Below are 26,088 nucleotides of genomic sequence, written 5' to 3'. Positions count from 1 at the left end.
CTTTCGCTCAGTCCTGACTGCAGCCCTCAGATGCTCTTCCATGGTCCCCAGCATCTTCTTGAGGAGGTCTTCCTCCCTTGACGGCAAATCCGTCTGAGTTCCCTGCTGAACAAAACGAGACCCAGGCCTGTCCACGACGGTCCCCGAAAAAAGTGGATCACATATGTCCGAAACATTCGGCAAAACATTGACGTGCTCGTCCAGCAGGGGAGTAGATAACGTCGACGATTTCTCAGGTGTCATCTTCAAGGCGGGTTTAAGGATTGACGCTTGGGGCAAGGGCAATTCAGGCAGGAATAGACGCCGTTCGGAGGACGTGTGCAATGTAGACTGCAAAGCTGACGGCATTGTCACAGAAGGAGCTGAAGAGGAGAGTGACTCCGATGAGAATAGCACCTCAGTTTCCGAAGCCATCAGATCCAAGCTGGGAAAATAACTCGGCATAGTGGGCGAGTATGGAGACACGTATCCATCAGGTTGCATGGGGGAATGTGTTGCTGCGCTTGCGCTGCCCAAGGAGGCTCTCGACAATGCACGTGCTGGACCGCTTGGTGCAAATGCAGACTCCGGCAGTGGAAGGCTTGTTCTTGCAACCGGACCAAAAGCTTCTGGAGTTCGACGAACCACCGGCGTGGCCACGGCAAACGCGGAGTCAATGGTGCAAAATGACGACTTGTCCAAGTAATCTTCCTGGGGCCCAAGCCTACCAAGAGTTAGCTGATCAACAGGCTGTGCGGTCGACATCGATTGGCTTAAACCAGTGGTTCGTTCGAACACTACCGTCGACTGAACCGTCGACGGCGCGCAGGCAGCAGGAACGCGGCCCCGATGATGGTTTACCCGATCCGATGTCAGAGTTACTGGCGCAACCATTCGCGTTGGCTGGTAAATCAGTTGCGTAGGTAAGGTCATGGTTGTTGTAATCGGCATGAACGTGCCGGTGGGCGGTCGCTGCGATACCACCTGCATGGATGCTACGCTTGGTGACGCTTGCACGTGTCGTTCACCCGTTATCATAGAGGCCGGAAAAGTCTCTTCTGTCAGCCATGATGGAAGAGCGGGCCCTGCTGTATTGTTAGGGTTTTCCTCCTGGTCGAACCATGCGTCATTAGCCGAGTCATCTATGGTCCTCAGCAAGGTCTCACTCTCTTCGCGGGAAAGCCGTATGATGTCCGAGCCGCCAACGAAAATGGGATACTCAGCCTTTTGCAGCCAGGTCAAATAGTGCTTCCCACCTGCCATGGCCTCCTCCCTCTGGTGACGCTTATACCTCTGGATGTGGCTTTTAAGCGTTGCAGCGTCCTGACACCTGAAGTTGCAAAGGGTGCAGTAAAACGGAACCCTGTCGGCCGGTACATGATCACGCATGACGTGGGAAACGATTCTGTTCTTACGTCCATAACGTGGACATCTTCGACACTGGTAGACCCGTCGATCCAGTGGCTGAGTCTTGTCCTTAATTAACAACCAAACATCCATGTACAACTGTTCTGAACTGCAACCATGATGCCTATATGTGTGTGCGTCTTTTAATGTTAAAGTGAACGAAGGTCAAACCTCTCGACCTCATTAAACGTTGGACTGCGTGCAATTACATGCGGGCTAAACGTTTCTGCGCTCGCAATACCCAGTTCGGCGGCTCACGACCGGAGTAAGGCTTAATTTTATTATGGTGTACGACGCGTTTTACGCCATCTACGTTGATTTGTAACTCAAAGTTTATAGGTGAATGTCTTTTCACGATCAAGTATGGACCGTCATATGCTCTCTCCAGCTTTGGACACACACCAACCGAACGCGTCTCATGAAGGCACCACACCAGATCACCGACTTGATACTGGTGGAAATGCATTCTTGCATCGTATATCTCCTTACTCGAGTTTGCAGTTTTATGAAGGTGCTTACGTGCAACCTCGTGTGCCTGCTCGAGCCTTAAATGCAATAGCGCCGCGTAGTCAGTGGGACTTACTGTTTCGCTAGGTACTGAACTCGCGCTACCAAATATTACCTCGGCCGGCATACGTACTTCTCTACCTAGAACCAGCATGTTGGGCGTGAGGCGAGTTGACTCCTGAATGGTGCATCGGTATGCACCGGCCAGGCAGCCAAGGTTTTCGTCCCAGGCGTCTTGCTCTCCTACCAGGAAGGCACGAACCATACGCATAAATGTTCGCATAAATCTCTCCACTTGGCCGTTGCCTTGTGGGTGGCGGGCACTTGTACGCGTTTTCCTAATTTGCAGAAGAGCGCAAACTTCCTTCAATACTCTACTTTCAAACGCCGCACCCTGGAACCTTTTCATATACACAATACACATTTTTCACCATGTTGATGTACAATAAATGGCATCACTTCAACAAATTTCCCCATCGACACTTAAGAAGCGTCGAAAAGTGATAAGTAACTAAACTGTATTTCTGCTTTAAATGGTCAAGATATTTCGCTGCTGACATCGGTGAGTATGTTTGGCATTTACGAATAGATAATAATTAAAAATTCTAACAAAGGTGAAAAAAACACTTCGTTAATTTTCCTTAGTTGTAATTAGAAAAAGTAAGCGTGTAGACTGTTATAATGACATCCTTGAAGTCGGTAACAATGTTATGCTCTGGGTATTCAAACATTCGTTTGCATAAATGGCGATAATTGATTATAACTGAAAAAGTAAACTATGTTATAAGTTTTTTTTTTAAATACAGCAACCCGACGTGTGAAAATAATTCTTATCAAATAATCACTCCAGAGGGAATACATTTTTCAGTGCAAATATTAAATGCTTAAATGGTTTGCATATGTTATTAGGAGTTTACATTGTCACTACCTTTTCCATCGATGTGAACATGATGTGCGACTCCGCATTTATGAAAGCTATTTTGCATTATGTTGATACACATAACTTAGCAAATGCGTTCAACATTTTGAAATTGATCTGAAACGACAACCGATAAACTGTCTTTCCCCCTATCAACCGTTATGCTAATTTGTTAAGCTTATTTGTGAAAGTGCGATTTACAAACGAAGGATACCTATACACCAACACCGAAACCAGTGCTGTAAGACGAGCGTCAACCAATGCGTTTAGTAGCATCTCAAATGCAGAATCGCCATTCTATAAATCCAGTTCGTACGTTTGCATGTCTAATCGACTATGGGCTATAATAATTTTTTTCAATTGAATGGTGTCTGTTACATGTCTCGAAAACTGAAAGAGGTGTTTCATTGAAACTTCATACGTGGCTTGACATCATTAATCGGAAATGTTCTGAACACGATAGCATTATTGACCTTATCTTTTCAATTGAATGGTGTCTGTTACATATCTTGAAAACTGAAAGAGGTGTTTCATTGAAATTTCTTACGTGGCTTGACATCATTAATCGGACTTACAGTGTACAAGTACTAAAACTCGATCTCACATAAGTTGAAACAGTAGACACACTTCTTGTTCTTGTTTTATATTATATTTTTTATTTTAATGGGTTGGTATTCTGCAAAGATGCACTTTATCAGTACGACTCCGTTCGATTCGCTGTTTAAACGTAAACCATGCAAATGCACAACAATCATCGCATGGGTTGTCTGTGCGTATCGGTTTACATGTAAAGTAATAACAGTACGTACTGTAACACCGTATTTAAACTATCGAAGGTCAATCAAGCGTCACAAAATGACTTTTAGAATGCTTCCTACTTTTTATCGAACTATGTATTTATATTCTGTTTCAAACCCATTAACAGGATAAAGCTATAGGTCTATATGATAGTATAGTCTTTTTTAAATTTCAACTCAACCCGGAAGTATGTTAAAAGCCAGAATTTTCATGTTTAACTCACGAATGCGTGAGTGGTATATAGTGTATATGGTGAGTTTAAAACAGGGGTTTAACTAAATGGTATATATCTATTTTTTATTAATTTGTTTGTCATAAGTAGACAAAGACTTATGAACTTCAGGCATGGCTTTGAAAATTACACAGTTATACTGTCCTTTGCTTACTACGAATCTGGCAAACTATTGAGTACTACGAATCTGGCTAACTATTGAGGCTGTTATCACCGATCAAAAGTAAACTCGTTACATTTGGAATACATCTTTTTCAATTTCTGTCCGTTGCACGGAGGAACCATGTTCATAAGAGATTTTAGGCTGGCGAAATAAGTATGCTTGTTAAGGCAGAACGTTTAATGGATTTTTGTTTTATAAACCCCCATGTTTTCAGAGAGAAGCATACATTTCAAACGTGTTATCTCATATACAAATATCGATAACTATTTAGATATTGACCGTGGGAGCTTGCAAAAAAAATACAAAAAGGTTTAACAATCAATTATAGATGTAAACTGTGACGTAATCATTTACAAAATCTTGCCTTAAACTGATCGAAGTCCCTCGTATATTATTCATATACTTCGTCACGAAAAATAGTCAGGAACATGCCATGATGACCCGATGTTTGTCTGCATGACATGGATGTCTCCACATTTTGCATAAGTCTCAAATACCTCGATGCGTAACTTTACTTGCCGAAATATATCTTTGTAAATTGTATACTAGATCTTCTTTAATGCTAAACCAACACTTTGTATAAAACCAATCACATTATTTCGAAAGAAACTTTACAATAGCATGAGCTTGAAACTGTATAATGTATCATTGAATACACATCATTATTTTAGACCATAAACATTATTTTTATAAATGCATTATCTTTATATGAACATATCCTGTACAACAAATGACAACAAACAATGTATCGAATGGCCCTTTGGAAGAAGCGTGCAAAAAGTAATATGATTCGGTTAAAAGTAATATGATTCGGTTAAAAGTAATATGATTCGGTTAATTAAAAGTGTTGACATAGGGAAGGTTTACATGCAGAATAAGCAAAATAACATTTTGAACATAGAATAGGGTAATGCAATTCTTTGGTTTTCCAAAGTTTAAAAAATAGAGTAATGCAATTCTTTGGTTTTCCAAAGTTTAAAAAATAAAACGATGTTAACAATATATTGTGGAGTATTTCATTCACTGCGTAAATACAATTCGGATTCCGAGTATTTATATTTTTCATTGGCTATTTGGAATGTATTGTACAATGTGATCATACTAAGGTTGCATGAGTTAATAAATAGTAGTTTAATTAGATATATCATTAACATTTCAATAGTTAATATAATAGCACGCCCACGAATACGCCCACTCCGATACACACATGCCCACACTCACAAGTAAACAAAACATACATAAAACGTACATCAACAACACCGTAATCATGAAACAAGCGGAGAAGCCCATTATGAGTGATAAATAATAATAATCGAAAAATGTATTACAAAATAATATTATTCTCAAATAATTTCTTAAATGAGCTTGAACAGAGGCGATTAAGCTATATAGTTGCCGATCACACAGTATGGGCATATAGACGCATCATAATTTTCTGTGTACGATGGATACATTCAAATGTAAAAAAGAACAGTATTATGAACATCAGCAAAAGATACATGAGTTATTTTCCATATGCATTTCTTAATTATACAGGGCAAGTATCGTATATAATATTGCTAATTATTGCACAGTTGTAAAGCAAATGAAAAGTACTTGTCATATCAAAGATCTATTTATAAATATTGCTAGATTCTTGGTTTGGTAGAACACATACACGCAGAGTACAACAACATATATAAAGGATGGAAGGTTATATAGTTAAACAAATCAAACATTGTAAAGGCACGTCGCGACATTACACCAATAGCGTCTGCAATAAACGTTCACTGTCGTCTGCGGTAGGCTTGCAATGTGCTGCCAAACGCGTTCCGGATGACTTCCATCTTCGGAAGAACGTTCTCGACTCGAGCCCTGACTGAAAACAATAACAAAACATTATAAAGATAAATATTATTACAAGTTTTATGCAAACGTGACTTATCTTCCAAGCATTCATTACACTATTTTTAATATAATATACTATATTCTAGTATTACGTAATGTGGAAGTAAAGTATTATACATGTATATGAGAATATATATTACCGAATAAACCATCGATATGCCCCTTAAACATGTGAATGTGAATACAAAATCGCCTTGGAAATCGGGACAAACGCAAGAACTGAGGTATTTGCAAATGTTACGACTCAGGTCTTTACTCCAAGAAGCCGAAAGACGGTAATGTTTAACAGTTTATTGTTTAACATCTAACATTTTACCGAACAGAAGTTTAACAACATATCAATGAAATAACCGCTGAGCGATGAGCATTATTTTGATATAATTTACGTGAAAATTTATATTTCAACATGAGGCATCATGGTTGATAAATCAGCGTATAAATTATGAATATAATAAAAGTTAAGTCTTTGTAAATGAAAGTCTTTTTACTTTACTACGCAAACTCGAGTTAAAGAAATATCCGTTGTTTTAAAGCTCAAATGTTAATGTAAATTTAATAAAACTTTTAATGCCAACCATCTTATAAGAAATCCGCTTATTAATATACGTCAATGATGTTTCGTCAGTTTTAAAATTTTGAATGTTTCTTGGCCGAAAAAGAGCCTTACTTATATACTCAAGGGTTGCCGAAGGCCGAGGCCGGTGGCCGATGGCCGAAACAAGTGGCCGACGGCCGTGGCCGTGGCCGATAATACAGAGAAAAAGCGCTAAATGTGCCGAAAATATGACGTCACGGCCCATTATGACATCATTAAACAAACGACTAGTTGAATATTCCTGCTAAGAATGGAATTTTACGTATAAGAAGTGTATAAATACTTACAAAACTATGGATTTTATACATTGTGAGTAAACAATTATTTCTTCTTGAGGATATTTAACAAACAAAGACTGTGTCAATACAAAAACGACTGGTTACTTTTCCTTCAGAACGGATCAAGGACAGCGTAAAAACATGTTTTGAAATGTAAACAACATGGATACATGTCAAAATGTTCTGAATGGGAATTGGAGCGACAGGCCATCCTGGCGTTCATGAACAGACATGGCCTGTCGTGGCAATTCAGGAGCACCAAATAGGTACGACTTAACATGTTTTAACAGGTAAGTGTAACATTACATATTTAAATTTTACAACACGATAAAGCTGGGGCGTTACACTACCCCCCACTCAGCATGGCAAAGCTCCTGCTGCCATATATATTAACACATAATACAATTCCCAAAGTAACAATTGCAAGTAAAACATCTAACACTAAACACAGAAAATTTAAACAAACAACTAGACATCTATTTTAACGAAAGTTTAAGTCCACTCTATTTTGCGAATGTTAATGTTTAAAATTTCACTAAAACGTCACTTTGCGCGCACACATACACATAAACACACGGTCACTGATAGATCATAATGTATGTTTTATTACGATAACAGTTTTTAAATTATCTTTTTCATTGCTGAAGTCTTGCGTTCTGGGTTGGTTCCGCTCTTTTCACTTTCCGCACAACGCTGTTCAAGGTATGGCGATTCTCGCCGTCATTGCTGCGCCGCCGCTTGCTGCCTGTACTCCTACCAGACGACTGCTCTCGCGCCCTGGCCTTAACGTCTAGCTTCCTCTCGATACGTCTGACCTCTTCAAGCACGCTGAGCACCTTTCGCTCAGTCCTGACTGCAGCCCTCAGATGCTCTTCCATGGTCCCCAGCATCTTCTTGAGGAGGTCTTCCTCCCTTGACGGCAAATCCGTCTGAGTTCCCTGCTGAACAAAACGAGACCCAGGCCTGTCCACGACGGTCCCCGAAAAAAGTGGATCACATATGTCCGAAACATTCGGCAAAACATTGACGTGCTCGTCCAGCAGGGGAGTAGATAACGTCGACGATTTCTCAGGTGTCATCTTCAAGGCGGGTTTAAGGATTGACGCTTGGGGCAAGGGCAATTCAGGCAGGAATAGACGCCGTTCGGAGGACGTGTGCAATGTAGACTGCAAAGCTGACGGCATTGTCACAGAAGGAGCTAAAGAGGAGAGTGACTCCGATGAGAATAGCACCTCAGTTTCCGAAGCCATCAGATCCAAGCTGGGAAAATAACTCGGCATAGTGGGCGAGTATGGAGACACGTATCCATCAGGTTGCATGGGGGAATGTGTTGCTGCGCTTGCGCTGCCCAAGGAGGCTCTCGACAATGCACGTGCTGGACCGCTTGGTGCAAATGCAGACTCCGGCAGTGGAAGGCTTGTTCTTGCAACCGGACCAAAAGCTTCTGGAGTTCGACGAACCACCGGCGTGGCCACGGCAAACGCGGAGTCAATGGTGCAAAATGACGACTTGTCCAAGTAATCTTCCTGGGGCCCAAGCCTACCAAGAGTTAGCTGATCAACAGGCTGTGCGGTCGACATCGATTGGCTTAAACCAGTGGTTCGTTCGAACACTACCGTCGACTGAACCGTCGACGGCGCGCAGGCAGCAGGAACGCGGCCCCGATGATGGTTTACCCGATCCGATGTCAGAGTTACTGGCGCAACCATTCGCGTTGGCTGGTAAATCAGTTGCCTAGGTAAGGTCATGGTTGTTGTAATCGGCATGAACGTGCCGGTGGGCGGTCGCTGCGATACCACCTGCATGGATGCTACGCTTGGTGACGCTTGCACGTGTCGTTCACCCGTTATCATAGAGGCCGGAAAAGTCTCTTCTGTCAGCCATGATGGAAGAGCGGGCCCTGCTGTATTGTTAGGGTTTTCCTCCTGGTCGAACCATGCGTCATTAGCCGAGTCATCTATGGTCCTCAGCAAGGTCTCACTCTCTTCGCGGGAAAGCCGTATGATGTCCGAGCCGCCAACGAAAATGGGATACTCAGCCTTTTGCAGCCAGGTCAAATAGTGCTTCCCACCTGCCATGGCCTCCTCCCTCTGGTGACGCTTATACCTCTGGATGTGGCTTTTAAGCGTTGCAGCGTCCTGACACCTGAAGTTGCAAAGGGTGCAGTAAAACGGAACCCTGTCGGCCGGTACATGATCACGCATGACGTGGGAAACGATTCTGTTCTTACGTCCATAACGTGGACATCTTCGACACTGGTAGACCCGTCGATCCAGTGGCTGAGTCTTGTCCTTAATTAACAACCAAACATCCATGTACAACTGTTCTGAACTGCAACCATGATGCCTATATGTGTGTGCGTCTTTTAATGTTAAAGTGAACGAAGGTCAAACCTCTCGACCTCATTAAACGTTGGACTGCGTGCAATTACATGCGGGCTAAACGTTTCTGCGCTCGCAATACCCAGTTCGGCGGCTCACGACCGGAGTAAGGCTTAATTTTATTATGGTGTACGACGCGTTTTACGCCATCTACGTTGATTTGTAACTCAAAGTTTATAGGTGAATGTCTTTTCACGATCAAGTATGGACCGTCATATGCTCTCTCCAGCTTTGGACACACACCAACCGAACGCGTCTCATGAAGGCACCACACCAGATCACCGACTTGATACTGGTGGAAATGCATTCTTGCATCGTATATCTCCTTACTCGAGTTTGCAGTTTTATGAAGGTGCTTACGTGCAACCTCGTGTGCCTGCTCGAGCCTTAAATGCAATAGCGCCGCGTAGTCAGTGGGACTTACTGTTTCGCTAGGTACTGAACTCGCGCTACCAAATATTACCTCGGCCGGCATACGTACTTCTCTACCTAGAACCAGCATGTTGGGCGTGAGGCGAGTTGACTCCTGAATGGTGCATCGGTATGCACCGGCCAGGCAGCCAAGGTTTTCGTCCCAGGCGTCTTGCTCTCCTACCAGGAAGGCACGAACCATACGCATAAATGTTCGCATAAATCTCTCCACTTGGCCGTTGCCTTGTGGGTGGCGGGCACTTGTACGCGTTTTCCTAATTTGCAGAAGAGCGCAAACTTCCTTCAATACTCTACTTTCAAACGCCGCACCCTGGACGGAGTGGATGGACAATGGGGCGCCCCACCTTGAGAAAACGTGATTCAATAGTTGGTTTGCACACTCCTCGGCGGTTTGAGTGGCAACCGGTATGACCTCAACGTACTTGGAGAAAATGTCCGTCGCTACTAAGATATACCGTGCACCGCGTTGCGTTATTGGAAATGGCCCTGTAAAATCAATTGCCACTATATCCCAGGGAGCACCGGCCTTTAAATGTCCCAGGGGAGCCTTCGGCGTCTTTGTCGGCTTCTTATCAGACTGGCACTTGTCGCAGCCAAGGACGTGAAGCCTGACATCGACTTTTGCCTCATACCAGTAAAAACTCTGACCTAGAAGGGCCTTAGTCCTTTTGATGCCAAAATGATCGGCCGGCAATGCATCATGTACGAGAAGCAACACCTCTTTCCGTAAGCTTGAGGGGACAATAAGCCAAAGTCGGTCTTGAGTACCATCCGCACTTTTGAACTGCTTATAAAGCACGTTCTCCTTTATGCAGAGAGTATCCCATATGACCCAATAGTGACGAGTTTCCGGACTCCTAGTTTGCATCTCGTCGCTAGACGGTTTTACGCCGTCACGGATAGCAACGTAAATGACGCTGATACCTGGGTCCTGAAGCTGCAGTTTTGCCATATGCTCAGGTGTGTACAAACGAAGCCAAGGCGGGTCCTCTGTTTTAGATGCCGTTTCAGTAGAGGTGCCGGCTTCAACCTGGGTAACTGCCCTGCAAGGGGTCAGCTCTTGGGGCACTTCCGGTTGAACAGTTTCCCGATTTACTTTGGATCCAAATTTATACGGAAATTTACCTGGCCACACCAGTTCCATGCACTCCGCCAGCCGCCGGCATTTACGACAGGGGCCACATTTGAGGGGTTCGGTGGTGTCCACTTCGCTGCACGTGCAATCGCGAGGGGACTCGCACAACCGACTAAGTGCATCACAGTGGGGTTGCTTGGAACCCATGCGATATTCGATGGCAAAGTCAAATGGAGCTAGTATCTCAAGCCAATGCGCTATCTTGCCGTTTGGCTCCTTTAGGCTAAATAGCCAATAATAAATTGAATGTATTTCATGTTTATACTACTATGAAGCCTTTATCTCCACAAACTTATTTGCTAATGATTTATTTATGAACAAGCCAGATATATATGTTAACGGATAATAAACGAGTTTATTTTCAAAAGTCATGTAAATGTAGACTATGAAATTGTTGTACCCCCATTAGTTTCGTTAAGTGTCAGCGTATACGCTCTATCAGCCGTTCAAATCAGAAATGTGCTAGTGGTGCAATAATAGGAAGAGACAGGTATAATGACCTGTTCAATCGTATTGAGCAAACGAGCTTACGAATCGGGGTACAATAACCTACCAAACAAGTAGTTGAAAATATGTCCGTCCGTCTAGCTTCATTTTCAGAGTTTACGATTCCGTTGTTATTGCTAAATACTGTTCAACATTTAATTGCAAACAAACGCTTAATTGCGATATACAATCGGTGCGTTGCTGAACATATTATTTTATTTTATTTAATATTGTATGTTTTTGAAATGTTGGAGCGTCTAAAAAGTGAAATAATATACAGATGACAACAGTTCATTGAGGCAATAGTCTCATATATGGTATTAATGATGCTCTCGCTGTTATTTCTTTCTGGTAGTTTAATATAACTATTCATAAAACTACGCTGCATATTGTACTATTATATTGCAATGTTAACAGTTTGAGCTTCAGTTTATTGGCAAGATCAGCAAATTCATTACTTTGGCCACATACTAAACAACAATACATATTAATGACCACACACATGCAATACTAAACAAAAAGCAGTCGACATTAATGGATAATTAAATGAATACGTGAATACATAATTGGTTTTAAACATTAACAAGAAGCAACACAGTAACTAGTTAGCAAGGTAATCATTTCTTTTTAACATAGCATTCTAAATAAATTTTGAAATATTTTTAAATTGTCTAGAGTTAGCACTGGACATCAAAGATTTGAACCTGTGGACATTATAAAACGATTGGTTATCTATCGATTTATACTTCGTATATACATTAAGAATTGTGTATATTACATTTTACGACTGATCTCGTTCAGCTCAAAGCAAACAAAGCCTAATTTTCGGATGCATAATGTCGTATAAAGCGTGATTGTCAATATAGACCTTTCCCCGACTGCCAACGATAACTTGATAATGCTTTAATAACATAATCAGGAAACGCTTCTTACCAACATAATTTAGAGTAATCTTAACAAAGACGACTATATGTTTTAGTTAATACGTGTAATTTCGAATATAAAATACCACGTATTTGTTGCACATTTGAATGATTTATTCTATGTCGGTTTGTCCGGCGTGTTGGCGGCTTTGAAGGATTCCTTACCGACAAGACGCTAGAACGATACATATGGAAGCAGAGAAGTCATTAGCGTATGGTATTATTCTTTCGTGTTTGCTTGTTAACAATAAAAACTTCTATGTAACGACAGGAACCAGAGGCGTTAAATTTGTAGTTGTTTAATGTGAAGCAAAGTATTAAGCTTCGAAATGTTATATAATGGTGCCGCTGTGCTTACAAAGGGGTACGCCCGAATGGTCGTTTGAGATGTTTTACATTAGACTTATATTGGTTTCACAAAAGATTTGTGTTTTATCTTTGGGTTATTTAAATATAAACAAATCATGTTACACCGGGGATGTATATGTTTAGCTAAGGTGACCTTACTATATAACGAATTTCAACGACGTTTACAGAAGGATCGCTTATCCTTGTAAGTGTTAGTTTCTTGAAAATGGTTTTAGTGGTGAAAGAGATGGTTCAATTGAATAAAAGTAAAATGAATATACTTATCAGAATTGGTGTCGTGAACCTTATAGTTGACGGTTAATTTTCATAGAGACTTAAACTCAGATGCATTTTAAATAATTAAACGAAATCAATAGTCAAATTGCATAATTTGATCTCGTTATGATGATATTGAACATAGAACATAATTTATTATTTAATACACAAAAGAATGCATAACCTCAAAACAACATGTGTGAACTGTTTAATGTCTCCTCATACACAATGTGTATGTATACTTAGTTCCAATATCGTCTTAAATATAACACTGTCAACCTAAGCAATAATTGATTTAGTAATTTAATATCGAGTCGATTCAAGTCGTTTGTCGTTTCGGGTGTCAGTAGCGGAGCAAGTGTATTATGCCTTATCATTATTTAAATTGCAGATACTATTTCACGTGATAAATTTATTATTTAATGCACAAAAGAATGCATAACCTCAAAACAACAGGTTTTAAAATGTTAATTACTCCATTAAGAAATAACATTTCATAATATAATAAAACAACTAACGCAATAACGTGGTACTAATCATAAACAACCTATGCTAGTAAACCTTTTCATATACACAATACACATTTTTCACCATGTTGATGTACAATAAATGGCATCACTTCAACAAATTTCCCCATCGACACTTAAGAAGCGTCGAAAAGTGATAAGTAACTAAACTGTATTTCTGCTTTAAATGGTCAAGATATTTCGCTGCTGACATCGGTAAGTATGTTTGGCATTTACGAATAGATAATAATTTAAAATTCTAAAAAAGGCGAAAAAAAACTCCGTTAATTTTCCTTAGTTGTAATTAGAAAAAGTAAGCGTGTAGACTGTTATAATGACATCCTTGAAGTCGGTAATAATGTTATGCTCTGGGTATTCAAACATTCGTTTGCATAAATGGCGATAATTGATTATAACTGAAATAGTAAAATATGTAATAAGTTTTTTTTAAAATACAGCAACCCGACGTGTGAAAATAATTCTTATCAAATAATCACTCCAGAGGGAATACAATTTCCAGTGCAAATATTAAATGCTTAAATGGTTTGCATATGTTATTAGGAGTTTACATTGTCACTACCTTTTCCATCGATGTGAACATGATGTGCGACTCCGAATTTATGAAAGCTATTTTACATTATGTTGATACACATAACTTAGCAAATGCGTTCGACATTTTGAAATTGATCTGAAACGACAACCGATAAACTGTCTTTCCTCCTAGCAACCGTTATGCTAATTTGTTAAGCTTATCTGTGAAAGTGCGATTTACAAACGAAGGATACCTATACACCAACACCGAAACCAGTGCTGTAAGACGAGCGTCAACCAATGCGTTTAGTAGCATCTCAGTTGCAGTATCGCCATTCTATAAATCCAGTTCGTACGTGTGCATGTCTAATCGACTATGGGCTATAATAATTTTTTTCAATTGAATGGTGTCTGTTACATATCTTGAAAACTGAAAGAGGTGTTTCATTGAAACTTCATACGTGGCTTGACATTATTAATCGGAAATGTTCTGAACACGATAGCATTATTGACCTTATTTTTTCAATTGAATGGTGTCTGTTACATATCTTGAAAACTGAAAGAGGTGTTTCATTGAAACTTCTTACGTGGCTTGACATCATTAATCGGACTTACAGTGTACAAGTACTAAAACTCGATCTCACATAAGTTGAAACAGTAGACGAACTTCTTGTTCTTGTTTTGTATTATATATTTTTTATTTTAATGGGTTGGTATTCTGCAAAGATGCACATTATCAGTACGACTCCTTCGTTCGATTCGCTTTTTAAACGTAAACCATGCAAATGCACAACAATCATCGCATGGGTTGTCTGTGCGTATCGGTTTACATGTAAAGTAATAACAGTACGTACTGTAACACCGTATTTAAACTATCGAAGGTCAATCAAGCGTCACAAAATGACTTTTAGAATGCTTCCTACTATTTATCGAACTATGTATTTATATTCTGTTTCAAACCCATTAACAGGATAAAGCTATAGGTCTATATGATAGTATAGTCTTTTTTAAATTTCAACTCAACCCGGAAGTATGTTAAAAGCCAGAATTTTCATGTTTAACTCACGAATGCGTGAGTGGTATATAGTGTATATGGTGAGTTTAAAACAGGGGTTTAACTAAATGGTATATATCTATTTTTTATTAATTTGTTTGTCATAAGTAGACAAAGACTTATGAACTTCAGGCATGGCTTTGAAAATTACACAGTTATACTGTCCTTTGCTTACTACGAATCTGGCAAACTATTGAGTACTACGAATCTGGCTAACTATTGAGGCTGTTATCACCGATCAAAAGTAAAATCGTTACATTTGGAATACATCTTTTTCAATTTCTGTCCGTTGCAAGGAGGAACCATGTTCATAAGAGATTTTAGGCTGGCGAAATAAGTATGCTTGTTAAGGCAGAACGTTTAATGGATTTTTGTCTTATAAACCCCCATGCTTTCAGAGAGAAGCATACATTTCAAACGTGTTATCTCATATACAAATATCGATAACTATTTAGATATTGGCCGTGGGAGCTTGCAAAAAATACAAGAAGGTTTAGCAATCAATTATAGTATGTAAACTGCGCCTGTGACGTAATCATTTACAAAATCTTGCCTTAAACTGATCGAAGTCCCTCGTATATTATTCATATACTTCGTCACGAAAAATAGTCAGGAACATGCCATGATGACCCGATGTTTGTCCGCATGACATGGATGTCTCCACATTTTGCATAAGTCTCAAATACCTCGATGCGTAACTTCACTTGCCGAAATATATCTTTGTAAATTGTATACTACATCTTCTTTAATGCTAAACCAACACTTTGTATAAAAACAAACACCTTATTTCGAAAGAAACTTTACAATAGCATGAGCTTGAAACTGTATAATGTATCATTGAATACAAATCATTATTTAAGACCATATACATTATTTTTATAAATGCATTATCTTTATATGAACAAATCCTGTACAAAAATGACAACAAACAATGTATCGAATGGCCCTTTGGAAGAAGCGTGCAAAAAGTAATATGATTCGGTTAAAAGTAATATGATTCGGTTAAAAGTAATATGATTCGGTTAATTAAAAGTGTTGACATAGGGAAGGTTTACATGCAGAATAAGCAAAATAACATTTTAAACATAGAGTAATGCAATTCTTTGGTTTTCCAAAGTTTAAAAAATAGAGTAATGCAATTCTTTGGTTTTCCAAAGTTTAAAAAATAGAACGATGTTAACAATTTATTGTGGAGTATTTCATTCATTGCGTAAATACAATTCGGATTCCGAGTATTTATATTTTTCATTGGCTATTTGGAATGTATTGTACAATGTGATCATACTAAGGTTGCATGAGTTAATAAATAGTAGTTTAATTAGATATATCATTAACATTTCAATATTTAATATATTGTATTGTTATTTGTAATGATATTTTTGTATACAATGTTATTTTTAGTTTGCTCTGAACAAGAAACTAGAAATAACATACATGACACAAGTTTGTACTTTGTTTGTTTATTTGTCATTTAAGAATAAATCGTTGTGTTTAATTTGCCATTTGTTAACATGCACATTGACCGAAACAAATTAAGAAATAGTCCATAGTATTAAGTACGTTACCAAGTTTTGAACGCAATAGTTAAGTGTTGAAAAGTGTCTTTAACGTTAGTTCTTCTTAAAAATTGTCTCATCATCAACAACAATGCTGAGAGGTCAACAAATACTGGAGAGCCGGCAATCATCGCCACCAATTGTTCAGATATCTGACACCACTTGTCGCACTGAGGGCTACAGAGTAAAGTATAACAGACACTTCTGGTGTTGCTTAATTATCTAGCTACTTCAAGTATATGCTTGCAATTTTTGAGATTTAGGATCAAACTGTTTCAAAGGCGTTGGCTAAATATGATTATGTAATGTTCAAGGTCGTGACAAAAGATAGGCACATTTATTCATTGCCTTAAAATAATAAAATAAACAAATAACATGTAATAAACACCTTTGCTTTTTAAAACGAAGTGAACCCATGCTTGTACAGAAACTAGGAAATAAAGTTCTTGAAATTTTATATTTTCAATGTTACTCAAAAGAACATTTTAATTGAATGATTATTATAGTTATTATACATCTAGAAGATTAACGCCAATTCATTAATTTAGAAATAAGACCAGTTCATTATGATCTGTATAGTAAGATGTACAAAACGTTACGCCATAACATCATTATCATCATGAAAATTAGACACATGTAATTCGCATAACATTTTTAAGTGACCCATATGGGCTTCCGTAGTTTTTAGAAAACAAACAAATAGGACTGGCCTATGAAAATGAACAAAATCAAAGCCACAACAATACACATATTGTAAAATGCACTTACATCGTGAGGGAGAAGCAGTTTAAACGAAATTTCGTTGACTTTAACAACCCGGGAAAAACTGTGTTTATAATGACAAGATTACTACTAAGGGACACAACTTCTCAATTATAATGCATACAAACTACGCTGCACAATAAAACCGCAAAGCGTATGCAGCACAATAGTGGTCAACTGTCTACAAAATACATGTACACATGTATAAAAGTTTGTCATATAAACTTCTTTTCAGCTGTGTTCTGGGAAAACGGGGCTTTATGCGTGTGAGTTAGGTGTCGTCCCAGATAAGCCAGTGCAGTCCGCACAGGCTAATCAGGGACAATATTTTGCGCCTAAACTGGAAAAATATCATAGAAGCAGAAATTATCATACATGATCAGCTTCTGCACATTGCACAGGCTAATCTAGGACGACACTTCACCCACTGGCATGAAGCCTCTTTTTTTCTAAGCCAGGCCCAATGTACTGAAATGTAAAAGTCTTTTAGATTATACAGCCTAAGACATTGGCAAATCTCCTGTTCTTATTCCACTGAGTACACAAGCTAGGAATGAAAATCAATCAGCTTGCAGTTATCTGGAGAAGGCTTCCAACAAAATTGCAGAATATTGATGATCATCAACCATGTGAACTGCCTATAGATGGGACTTTATATTTCTGGGCTTCTATTCAGAGCTTGAGAAAACACTTATTAGATAGTTAAGGTGGGCACACAAAAAATAAAGCCAAAGCACAAATGATGTTTTGGACAGATTCTTGGCTAAAAAATTCAGCCATATTCTCGTCAGCTTAAATTATATATTCCAACCACACCCCAAGCTTCTATTTGAACCAATTGATTTCTGTAGAACAAATATAAATATGCTTTTTAAGAATAGCCCACTATATATTTTCACTATGATATATATTTACAGTAACTAGACATTAATTATTTTAAGCATTATTACAAATATTCTTAAATTCCTACTTGTATGGTTATCCAATATAAATCCTTTCCCACGCTGGAACCCCAAAAGGGCTCTGGCCCCTTTCCACATAAGTGAAAGTATGCCATAAAGCATACATAACTATTCTTATTATCCCCACGCTTTTTGAAAAGCGTGGGGATATTGTGGTTTTCTCCGCTGTCTGTCCGTCCGTCCGTGTGTCCGTCCTGGCCACTATCTCCACCAACACTATTAGCACTAGAACCTTGAAACTTACACACATGGTAGCTATGAAAATATGTGCGACCCTGCACTACTGTGAAACCATTTATTTTCGTCAGCACGAAATTTCGTCATCTTTATAAAAATGACTTTTGTCAGCACTTAAATTTGCCAATTCCTGACTTTGAAAAAAAAAAGCTTCAGTCAATTTCCGATTTGTTTGTCCGAAATATATCGCGGTTGTGAAAAATCGTAGTGGGGAAAGAGGGAGTACACTTGAGTCGCTTGCAGGAGATGGGCCTGTTTGTCACATGTCAATATACTAGTCTTTTGTTATCAGCTGATCAGTAATTGGCCCCCATTAGTGTATCATTATTATGATTAGCGGATTAGTAGGACTGATTAACCATTAACAAGTGTTTTTAAACAGTGAAGCCAATTGCCAATTGGTCTTATTATCACCACGCTTTTTGAAAAAAAGGTGGGGATATTGTGGTTATCTCCGCCGTCCGTCCGTCTGTCTGTCTGTCCGTCCGTCCTGGCCACTATCTCCTCCTACACTGAAAGCACTAGAACCTTGAAACTTACACACATGGTAGCTATGAGCATATGTGCGACCCTGCACTATTTGGAATTTTGATCTGACCCCTGGGTCAAAAGTTAGAGCGGTTGGGGTGGGGCCGCGTCAGAAATTATCACTCATTTGTTTAGGTTATTTTACATTTAATTCTTTATTTCTACTCCGATTCACTTCAAATTGATACTGGACCTCTCTTATGACAATACGGTCAATCTCAACCAATATTTGCATGGCCCCATTCCCAACCCTGGGGCGCCCCGCCCACATAGGCCACACCCACCAAAAATTTCCATTTACTATAATTTTTTCATTTCTACAACCGTTTGTTTAAATTCTATAAAGACAACAATTTCTTATTATGGTTCTTCATGAAGCATCATTGAGGTAGACTGAAGGAAATTTATGACTTTTGGTGTTTACACAGGCAGCAGTATCATAAATTTGCCCCCCCCCCTCCCTCCCGGACCATACCCCTCGTGCTAACCCCAGGGGTTACAGATTGTTAAATGTGCACCTATTGTGTATGGTTTGACTTTACAACAACGAATATTGACAAAAATACACTGTTTGGAAAAATAACCCTCGTATAGGTATTATATATACACAAGGTATGAAACGCACTATATGACTATTGCTGAAATATCGTGGAACACGGGACGTGACCGTTTTCATCGGGAACACACATATTCCCATGCAGTTGCTGACAAAATTTATGATACTGCTGCCTGTGGGTGTTTACTAAAACGTCAGCATTGAACTCGGCGGAATGATATCGACTTGTTGGGCTAACAGTTAACTTAAATATAAGATTGGCAATTAAAACCTCGTTGTTTTTTTAGTAAAATTTTGATTTGTTGGGATGTTTTGTTTACAAATAAGAAATAGCTATTACATATGTAAGTATATCTGTTTTTCGCTCGTGAAGGCATACTTGTGTAAACGCTGATTATAAAATAGTGAAACATGCACGAATTAGCTCAACGTGCCGATGTCGAAACAAGTGACATAAAACACCATATAAGGCATAGTAATGTTAAAATTGTATACATTTGAAAATCGTTTCAAAATCCATAGTGACGCATTAACAAGATTTAATCACCCATGGGTAAATATACCTAAAACGTCTCACAAAGAAGACAAAACGTGTCTACAACAAAGCCTGCACATCCAACGATTCTTAAAACAAAGAGCAATACAACTATCAACGTGAACACTTCAGGTACGAATGCAACCGAGCTTACAACTCATGTGCTAATAAGTTGACATCTGACGATGATGACAATATAATATAATCCTTCATATAGAGCAAAAGGTATGACATTTCTAGTGTGTCCTCACTGAAAAAGAAAAGTTGCGACAAGTGACCCACAAATAAAGGCTAGCATATTAAACCAGAAGTTTAATAGTGTGTTTACTGCTGCTGAGGACCATAGCTACCGCTTACCTATGACTGGTGACAAACTGTACACAGCTTCTCTGTTAGACTTTGTTAGTAAGGATGCTCATAGAGACAGATGATCTGACGCAATCGCGACACGGTTCTTGAAGGAGACGGAGATATAAATAGCCACGCCATAACGGTAGTCTTAGCCGCATCCCTACATCAAGGGTGCGTCCCAGCTGAATGGCAGTTTGCGTATGTGACCACGGTCTTTACGAAAGGCGACATATAAGACCCGGCTAATCTCCTTACCATCCTTATGCTGAAAACTAATTGAACACAGCCAGGTCATGTCACGCGTAGATAAATTCAACATCCTGGTCGGTCAACAACACGGCTTGTGGCGAAGACGCATCCATGAGTCGAAACTAATCATCCCAATATAGGACAGTTGACGCTTGAAATTTTACTCGACTTTTCAAATGCCATCCGCACCAACGACTCCCCATGAATCTGTGGTTCTACGGTATCAGAGGTCCAGTCCTAGCCCGGTTTTAAAACTTTCTAACTAGACGACGCAAACGAGTTTAACTGAAAGGACAGAGTCCAAACTCAGCCGAAGTCACCTTACGCGTTCCGCAGGGCTCTGTCCTTGAACTATTCTCGTTTCTGGTGTAAATTAACTACCTTACAGCCACTGCTACCTTAAACATCCAGCTCTGTGCCGACATCAGTCTTCTGTACAGAATTATCAATACAGCAGAGGATGTAACTACGCTCCAGTTCGGCCTGGACGTCCTACAGAAATAAAAAAATGACTGGCAGATGTCATTCAATCAAGGAAAATGTGAGATCTGGCCCATCTAAAAAAACTGCAACCCACTGAAGTCGGAATTTGTAATCCATACGCAGAAGCTTGCAGCTGTAAAGGAGGGGGACATAACTTGGATTGATGATCTCGGATATGTCTTGGAAATCCCATGTCGCCACAGTCAACCGGAAGGCAAGCAACAACCTAGGCTTAATGGGGCACAATCTTTCAAGTTGTACACCTAGCATTAATGCTCGCACCACTTTAGTGCGACCAATATTGGAGTATGCTTCAACTGCACGGGACCCTCATACACATACGTGCTTTGATCAGCTTAAAGCCGTTTCGTTACGACAAAGAAGCCTACAGAACTACAAGCAGTAGCTCACAATTGGCTAAGGATGGCATCCCCTCTATGAGAGACATCAAACAACCTGACATTCAATCTGACCCCTACCTCCGCCCTGCTATATTAGTCACAAGCGGCAGCAGTGTAAGGTACGTCACTCCATACTGCAGGGCAGACTACCTTAGACACTCTTTTTTCACGACAGCAACAAGACTGTGACGGCTCCCAGCACGGATACGTTCAAAGAAAGGATTGCACCAAACAATCACTAAATGACTGTTGCACATACTTTTAATATCTTCCTTTACATGCGACACACCATAATTCGTAAACTGTTGTTTTCGTACGACAATGCCCTAGAGAGGGATCTTGTACCATACATGAAGAATACAAAGAACAAAACATTACTTGGCCACCATCATACGGCGAAAAACAGCAGCCAAAACATGGTATCATTCTTTGATACAAATTATATTTCTAAGCTTTGTATACCTCTGTTGAGTTTTTACATTTCTGTGTCCTTTGATCCACGGGTCTCCTCGGTTAAGGGGCCACACTTTCGATCTCTCTTACATTGGCGTAAGGTGTCAACTGCGCAATAAATATCATCGGATATCAGTATTGTTAATTGCTTAACGATTTTTGATTGCTATTCAACGTTAAGGAACATAATGATTTTAAGATCCTTATTAATATACCGCATCTTCCATCATTTGCACATTTGAATGTAAATTAAAGGGGTGTACGGGTTTAAGACTTATACGGAAATCAAATTACTTTGCAGTCATCATTTCCTTATAACGATCCGAACATAATGTGCTATAAGACGAGTTCCAAAGAACTTGTCGGTATCAGCACTTGAGACGACAGCTGATACATTGAAATGGTATATTCCCTGTTCATTTTTTTCATACGCCAAACTGTTTATTGGCTCTGAAAGACTGTCTTATGTGACACGCCTCGTTGTTTTAAATGAATAGGACGCGAGCCATCGAATAAGGGGAGAAAGGTCAAAAATATTGTTTGAAAGTCTGTAGAAGATTTATTCGGGTTGACAAACGGACTCGAAATATTGCTCGGTTTTCGACTGACTGTGAGTTAACGGCTGGACAGATATTTTTGAAGTTAACTTTTTTTGAAATATTGTCCAATTGCCCATAGGAGGATTAAGGGATGCTTTTGATTAAAGCTATTTTTGACATTTTTGCGGCCCGCGAAGACAGGTCTATAATAAAGTCTAGTTAATGACCTTGTTATGATTCCAATATCAGAGGGTGGGTATTTTTTTCATGGCTCTTTGTCAATTTTTTTCTCATTAAACATCATTTTATATATTTATTTGAATATATTGGGCTCCTCAAAGAAATACTATCCAAGGTACGTTACTTCCACCTGTGGTTAAACCCAAACAATAGAAAAGCCTAGTTTTGGACCACATAGTTTCGTTTTCAAGTATCATTATAGTCCGTTTCAGTCAGGAACTATATACTTCTTACGATATCTTTATCATGATTGTACAGTTTATTCAATTCAGCAGGAAGTGATACTTAGGCCAAGGCATATAGTCAACTTTCTTACCCAGGCTTCTTTATGTTTAAGTGTAATATCGTGAGACTGTATAGGTGAAAGTAATTATGTATATTTAATACTTGGTAGAATTGTTATGATTTGCGCATTATAAATATAATATCATTTTTATCGTTGAACGTATTTAGCCCGGCAACCATTATATTCGATTATTTTGTGTTTACCTAAATACACCGTGTATATTTCAAAGTCCGATTTCCTAAAAACATCTTAAACCGATTCAAAAACTTAAAGTTAGTTTCAATTTGTATTAAGATATTTGTGAGGCAGATTTCTTGTGTTGAGTTGAAAGCCTGTATTCAAGCAAGTTTATTCAGCGTGCATAATAATTTAAAAATCGGAATAATTGTGCAATAAAATGAAGTTCATTGATATGTATTGCGTTAATGCTAAATAAACTACACACACGTGTTACTCTTAAATGTCAACCCTGAATCAAACCAAATAACACAATTTTGGAAGAATCTTTAAAATAACATAAACGTCAAACCATTTCATTGAAAATAAATCGTGATATAAATAAATGTATACGAATGCTACATGTACAATATACACAGTTATCTTCATAGGAACACGCTTGAAAATGAAAAACCAAAGGGCAACACGCCACGGACAATGTTGCAAATGGAACATTTGAAGAAACGTCCAAGATGGAATATGATTCACTAATTTCCATGCCGTAACATAAAGTATAGACTAAAATATGGAAATTAAAACTGTATTTATAAAGAACATGTAATGTGTCATAGAACATATTAAAAACTTATAGGACAACGCAAATACAAATATAAAATACAACAAATGCGAATGAATGATTAATTGAAATATTTGTCGTTGATGTGAAAACATTATTTATAATATTCATGCTTCTAAGATGTTTTTGATTTGTTATCTTGCTATTTTAAGTGATCATATATACAAGTAAATATGTAAGCGTAACCAAAGTAACAATTTTTATCTGTATACGCATGTGGATCTCACCGAGGAATGTTCTTTCCACAAAGACAATAACTCGTGTGTCAATAATGCTAGAGTTATCGCCCTTTCCGTTTTCCATTAAATTCTGTCTGTTACATATTCAAAAAACTAAAAAAAGTTTCATATGAAGCTTGCATTATTGGAAAACCAGTTCTAAAACCTGAATCTTCCGATGAACGTAAATCCAGGGGTATTTAGTGCATGACAGTAACTGATTGTAAATTTAGTATCAATATTCATTTAAGGGAATTTAATAAGGTATTATATAACTAAACCGACAAATTCTTGTATTCTAGTTGACATGCAGTTTTAACTAAATGATGCTGGTTTAGCGAATGTTATACATGATAATTTACTTAGCTGATTGATGTTTTAACTTAATTTTATCGCGCCCATTGAAAGTTACAAATCATCATACTTTAAAAAACGCATGCATGTTGTTCTGCCCAAAATTCTCAAATATATTCCATGCAGTAACTTTAGGATAAAACATTAAGAACCACACATTTATTATTACTAGTTGAGTAAATGTCATTTAGAAGATTTCCGCCATCTTAAAAGGGTTTCACGAAAACTACAGGGCATAAAGCGACCCTATATTTAAATATTTATTAGATATCTTTTTATTTCGAGTAATTACTATAACAGATTTGGGAAGTTTTGTGCATCGAAGTTAAACAGTAATTGCATATGAACATGAACGCTCTTCAATATCATCATTTGACAAATATCACGATACGACCCTCCCCCCCCCTCTCCCACGCCTCATTCTGTGTAAATGGTTTAAATAAAACAATCGTCATGCGTACATATGTAATTTGTTTCACAATCGTGGTTTCACTAAAAATGTGTGACGAATCAAACGTCACTCATCAAATGCCAGAAAAGCTAACGGTGTATAATCATATCGGTCCCCTTCTCGGATGAAACGCTATATCGGTACCCCACTCGGATGCGATACCGGTCATTCTCACGTCACGTGCCGTTTTTCCCCAACACTTTGCTGAGATATTATTGTTGCTGAATAAACATTACCGCAAATGTCACTTTCGTTCATGAAATAATATTATACAAATCACATGATGAAAATTGGATTGAGCTTGTGTTATTAACGTGTGTCCATTTGTATTCGTTTAAATTATTAACCCTGTTATGGGAAGTCCAGAAGTGAGATTTTACAAGTCTAAAGGATTATTAAGCATTATCAGATATGCCATATGTAAACAGTAAATTAAACTTGTTTGCTGTATGTTGTTAACATAAGCTGAAACAGAAGGCATACTTTTTAAATAGAGTTAATGTTATAGTGTTGTTTTTTTTACAATTTAATGGTTTGTTTTTCTGCAAAGATGCACTTTATCAATACGAATTCTACTTTCGATTCGCTGTTTAACATTAAACCATACAAATGAACAACGATCATATCATGAGTTTTCTGTGCTTATCGATGAACGTGTACATTTGTACGTACTGCAATCCCGTATTTAAACTATCGTGCCTGCCTATGAAGACCAAGCAGGCTTAGTCAAGCGTTGCAAAAAAGGTTTAGATTATTGTCAACTTGTTATCGTACTATTTATTTATATTACAGTTTCCAACCAATTTATAGAATAGGGCTATATGCCTACATGATACTATAGTCTTTTTTATACTTCAACTCAACTCTGATGTTAAGAATTTATCATGTTTAACTTACGTATGCTGTTTATAGTGTTTATGTTGAGTTAAACACAGGGGTTTAATTAAATGGTATTTATCGCTGTTGATGCATTTGTTTGGCATAGGGAAACAGTAATTTATGAACTTCAGCCATGGGTTTTAAAACTAACACAAATATACGCGTCCTTTCATTTGCTTACTGCGAATTTGGCAAACTATTGAAGCTGCTATCACCATTCACAAGAAAAATCGTTATATTTGTAAAAGATCTTCTTCAACTCCTGTCCATTACAATCAGATTATAAAGAGGAACCATGTTCACACGAGGTTGTAGGTCGGCGAAAGAAGTATATTTGTTTCGGCAGAAAGTTTTATGGATGTGATTTTTTATACCCTTGATTTCACAAAGAAACATACACGTCAAAATTTTTATCGCA

At 38.5% G+C, this 26,088-nt stretch overlaps 2 protein-coding genes across 2 annotated transcripts in view; one reads left to right on the top strand and one right to left on the bottom strand.

The window, feature by feature from the left end:
* LOC127881997 (polyamine-transporting ATPase 13A3-like) overlaps positions 1–26,088 on the top strand; it is a 563,467-nt gene that overhangs the window by 334,778 nt on the left and 202,601 nt on the right. The gene's annotated exons all lie outside the window — the stretch shown is intronic.
* On the bottom strand, positions 9,193–10,860 carry LOC127831408 (protein NYNRIN-like). The gene has a single exon (XM_052356395.1). It carries the CDS (start codon positions 10,858–10,860, stop codon positions 9,193–9,195), a length of 1,668 nt encoding a protein of 555 aa, XP_052212355.1.

This window comes from Dreissena polymorpha, chromosome 5, assembly GCF_020536995.1.
Source record: "Dreissena polymorpha isolate Duluth1 chromosome 5, UMN_Dpol_1.0, whole genome shotgun sequence".
NCBI classification, from domain to species: domain Eukaryota; kingdom Metazoa; phylum Mollusca; class Bivalvia; order Myida; family Dreissenidae; genus Dreissena; species Dreissena polymorpha.
The sequence above is the reverse complement of the archived record's forward strand: the minus strand, read 5'-3'. Positions and strand labels throughout refer to the sequence as shown.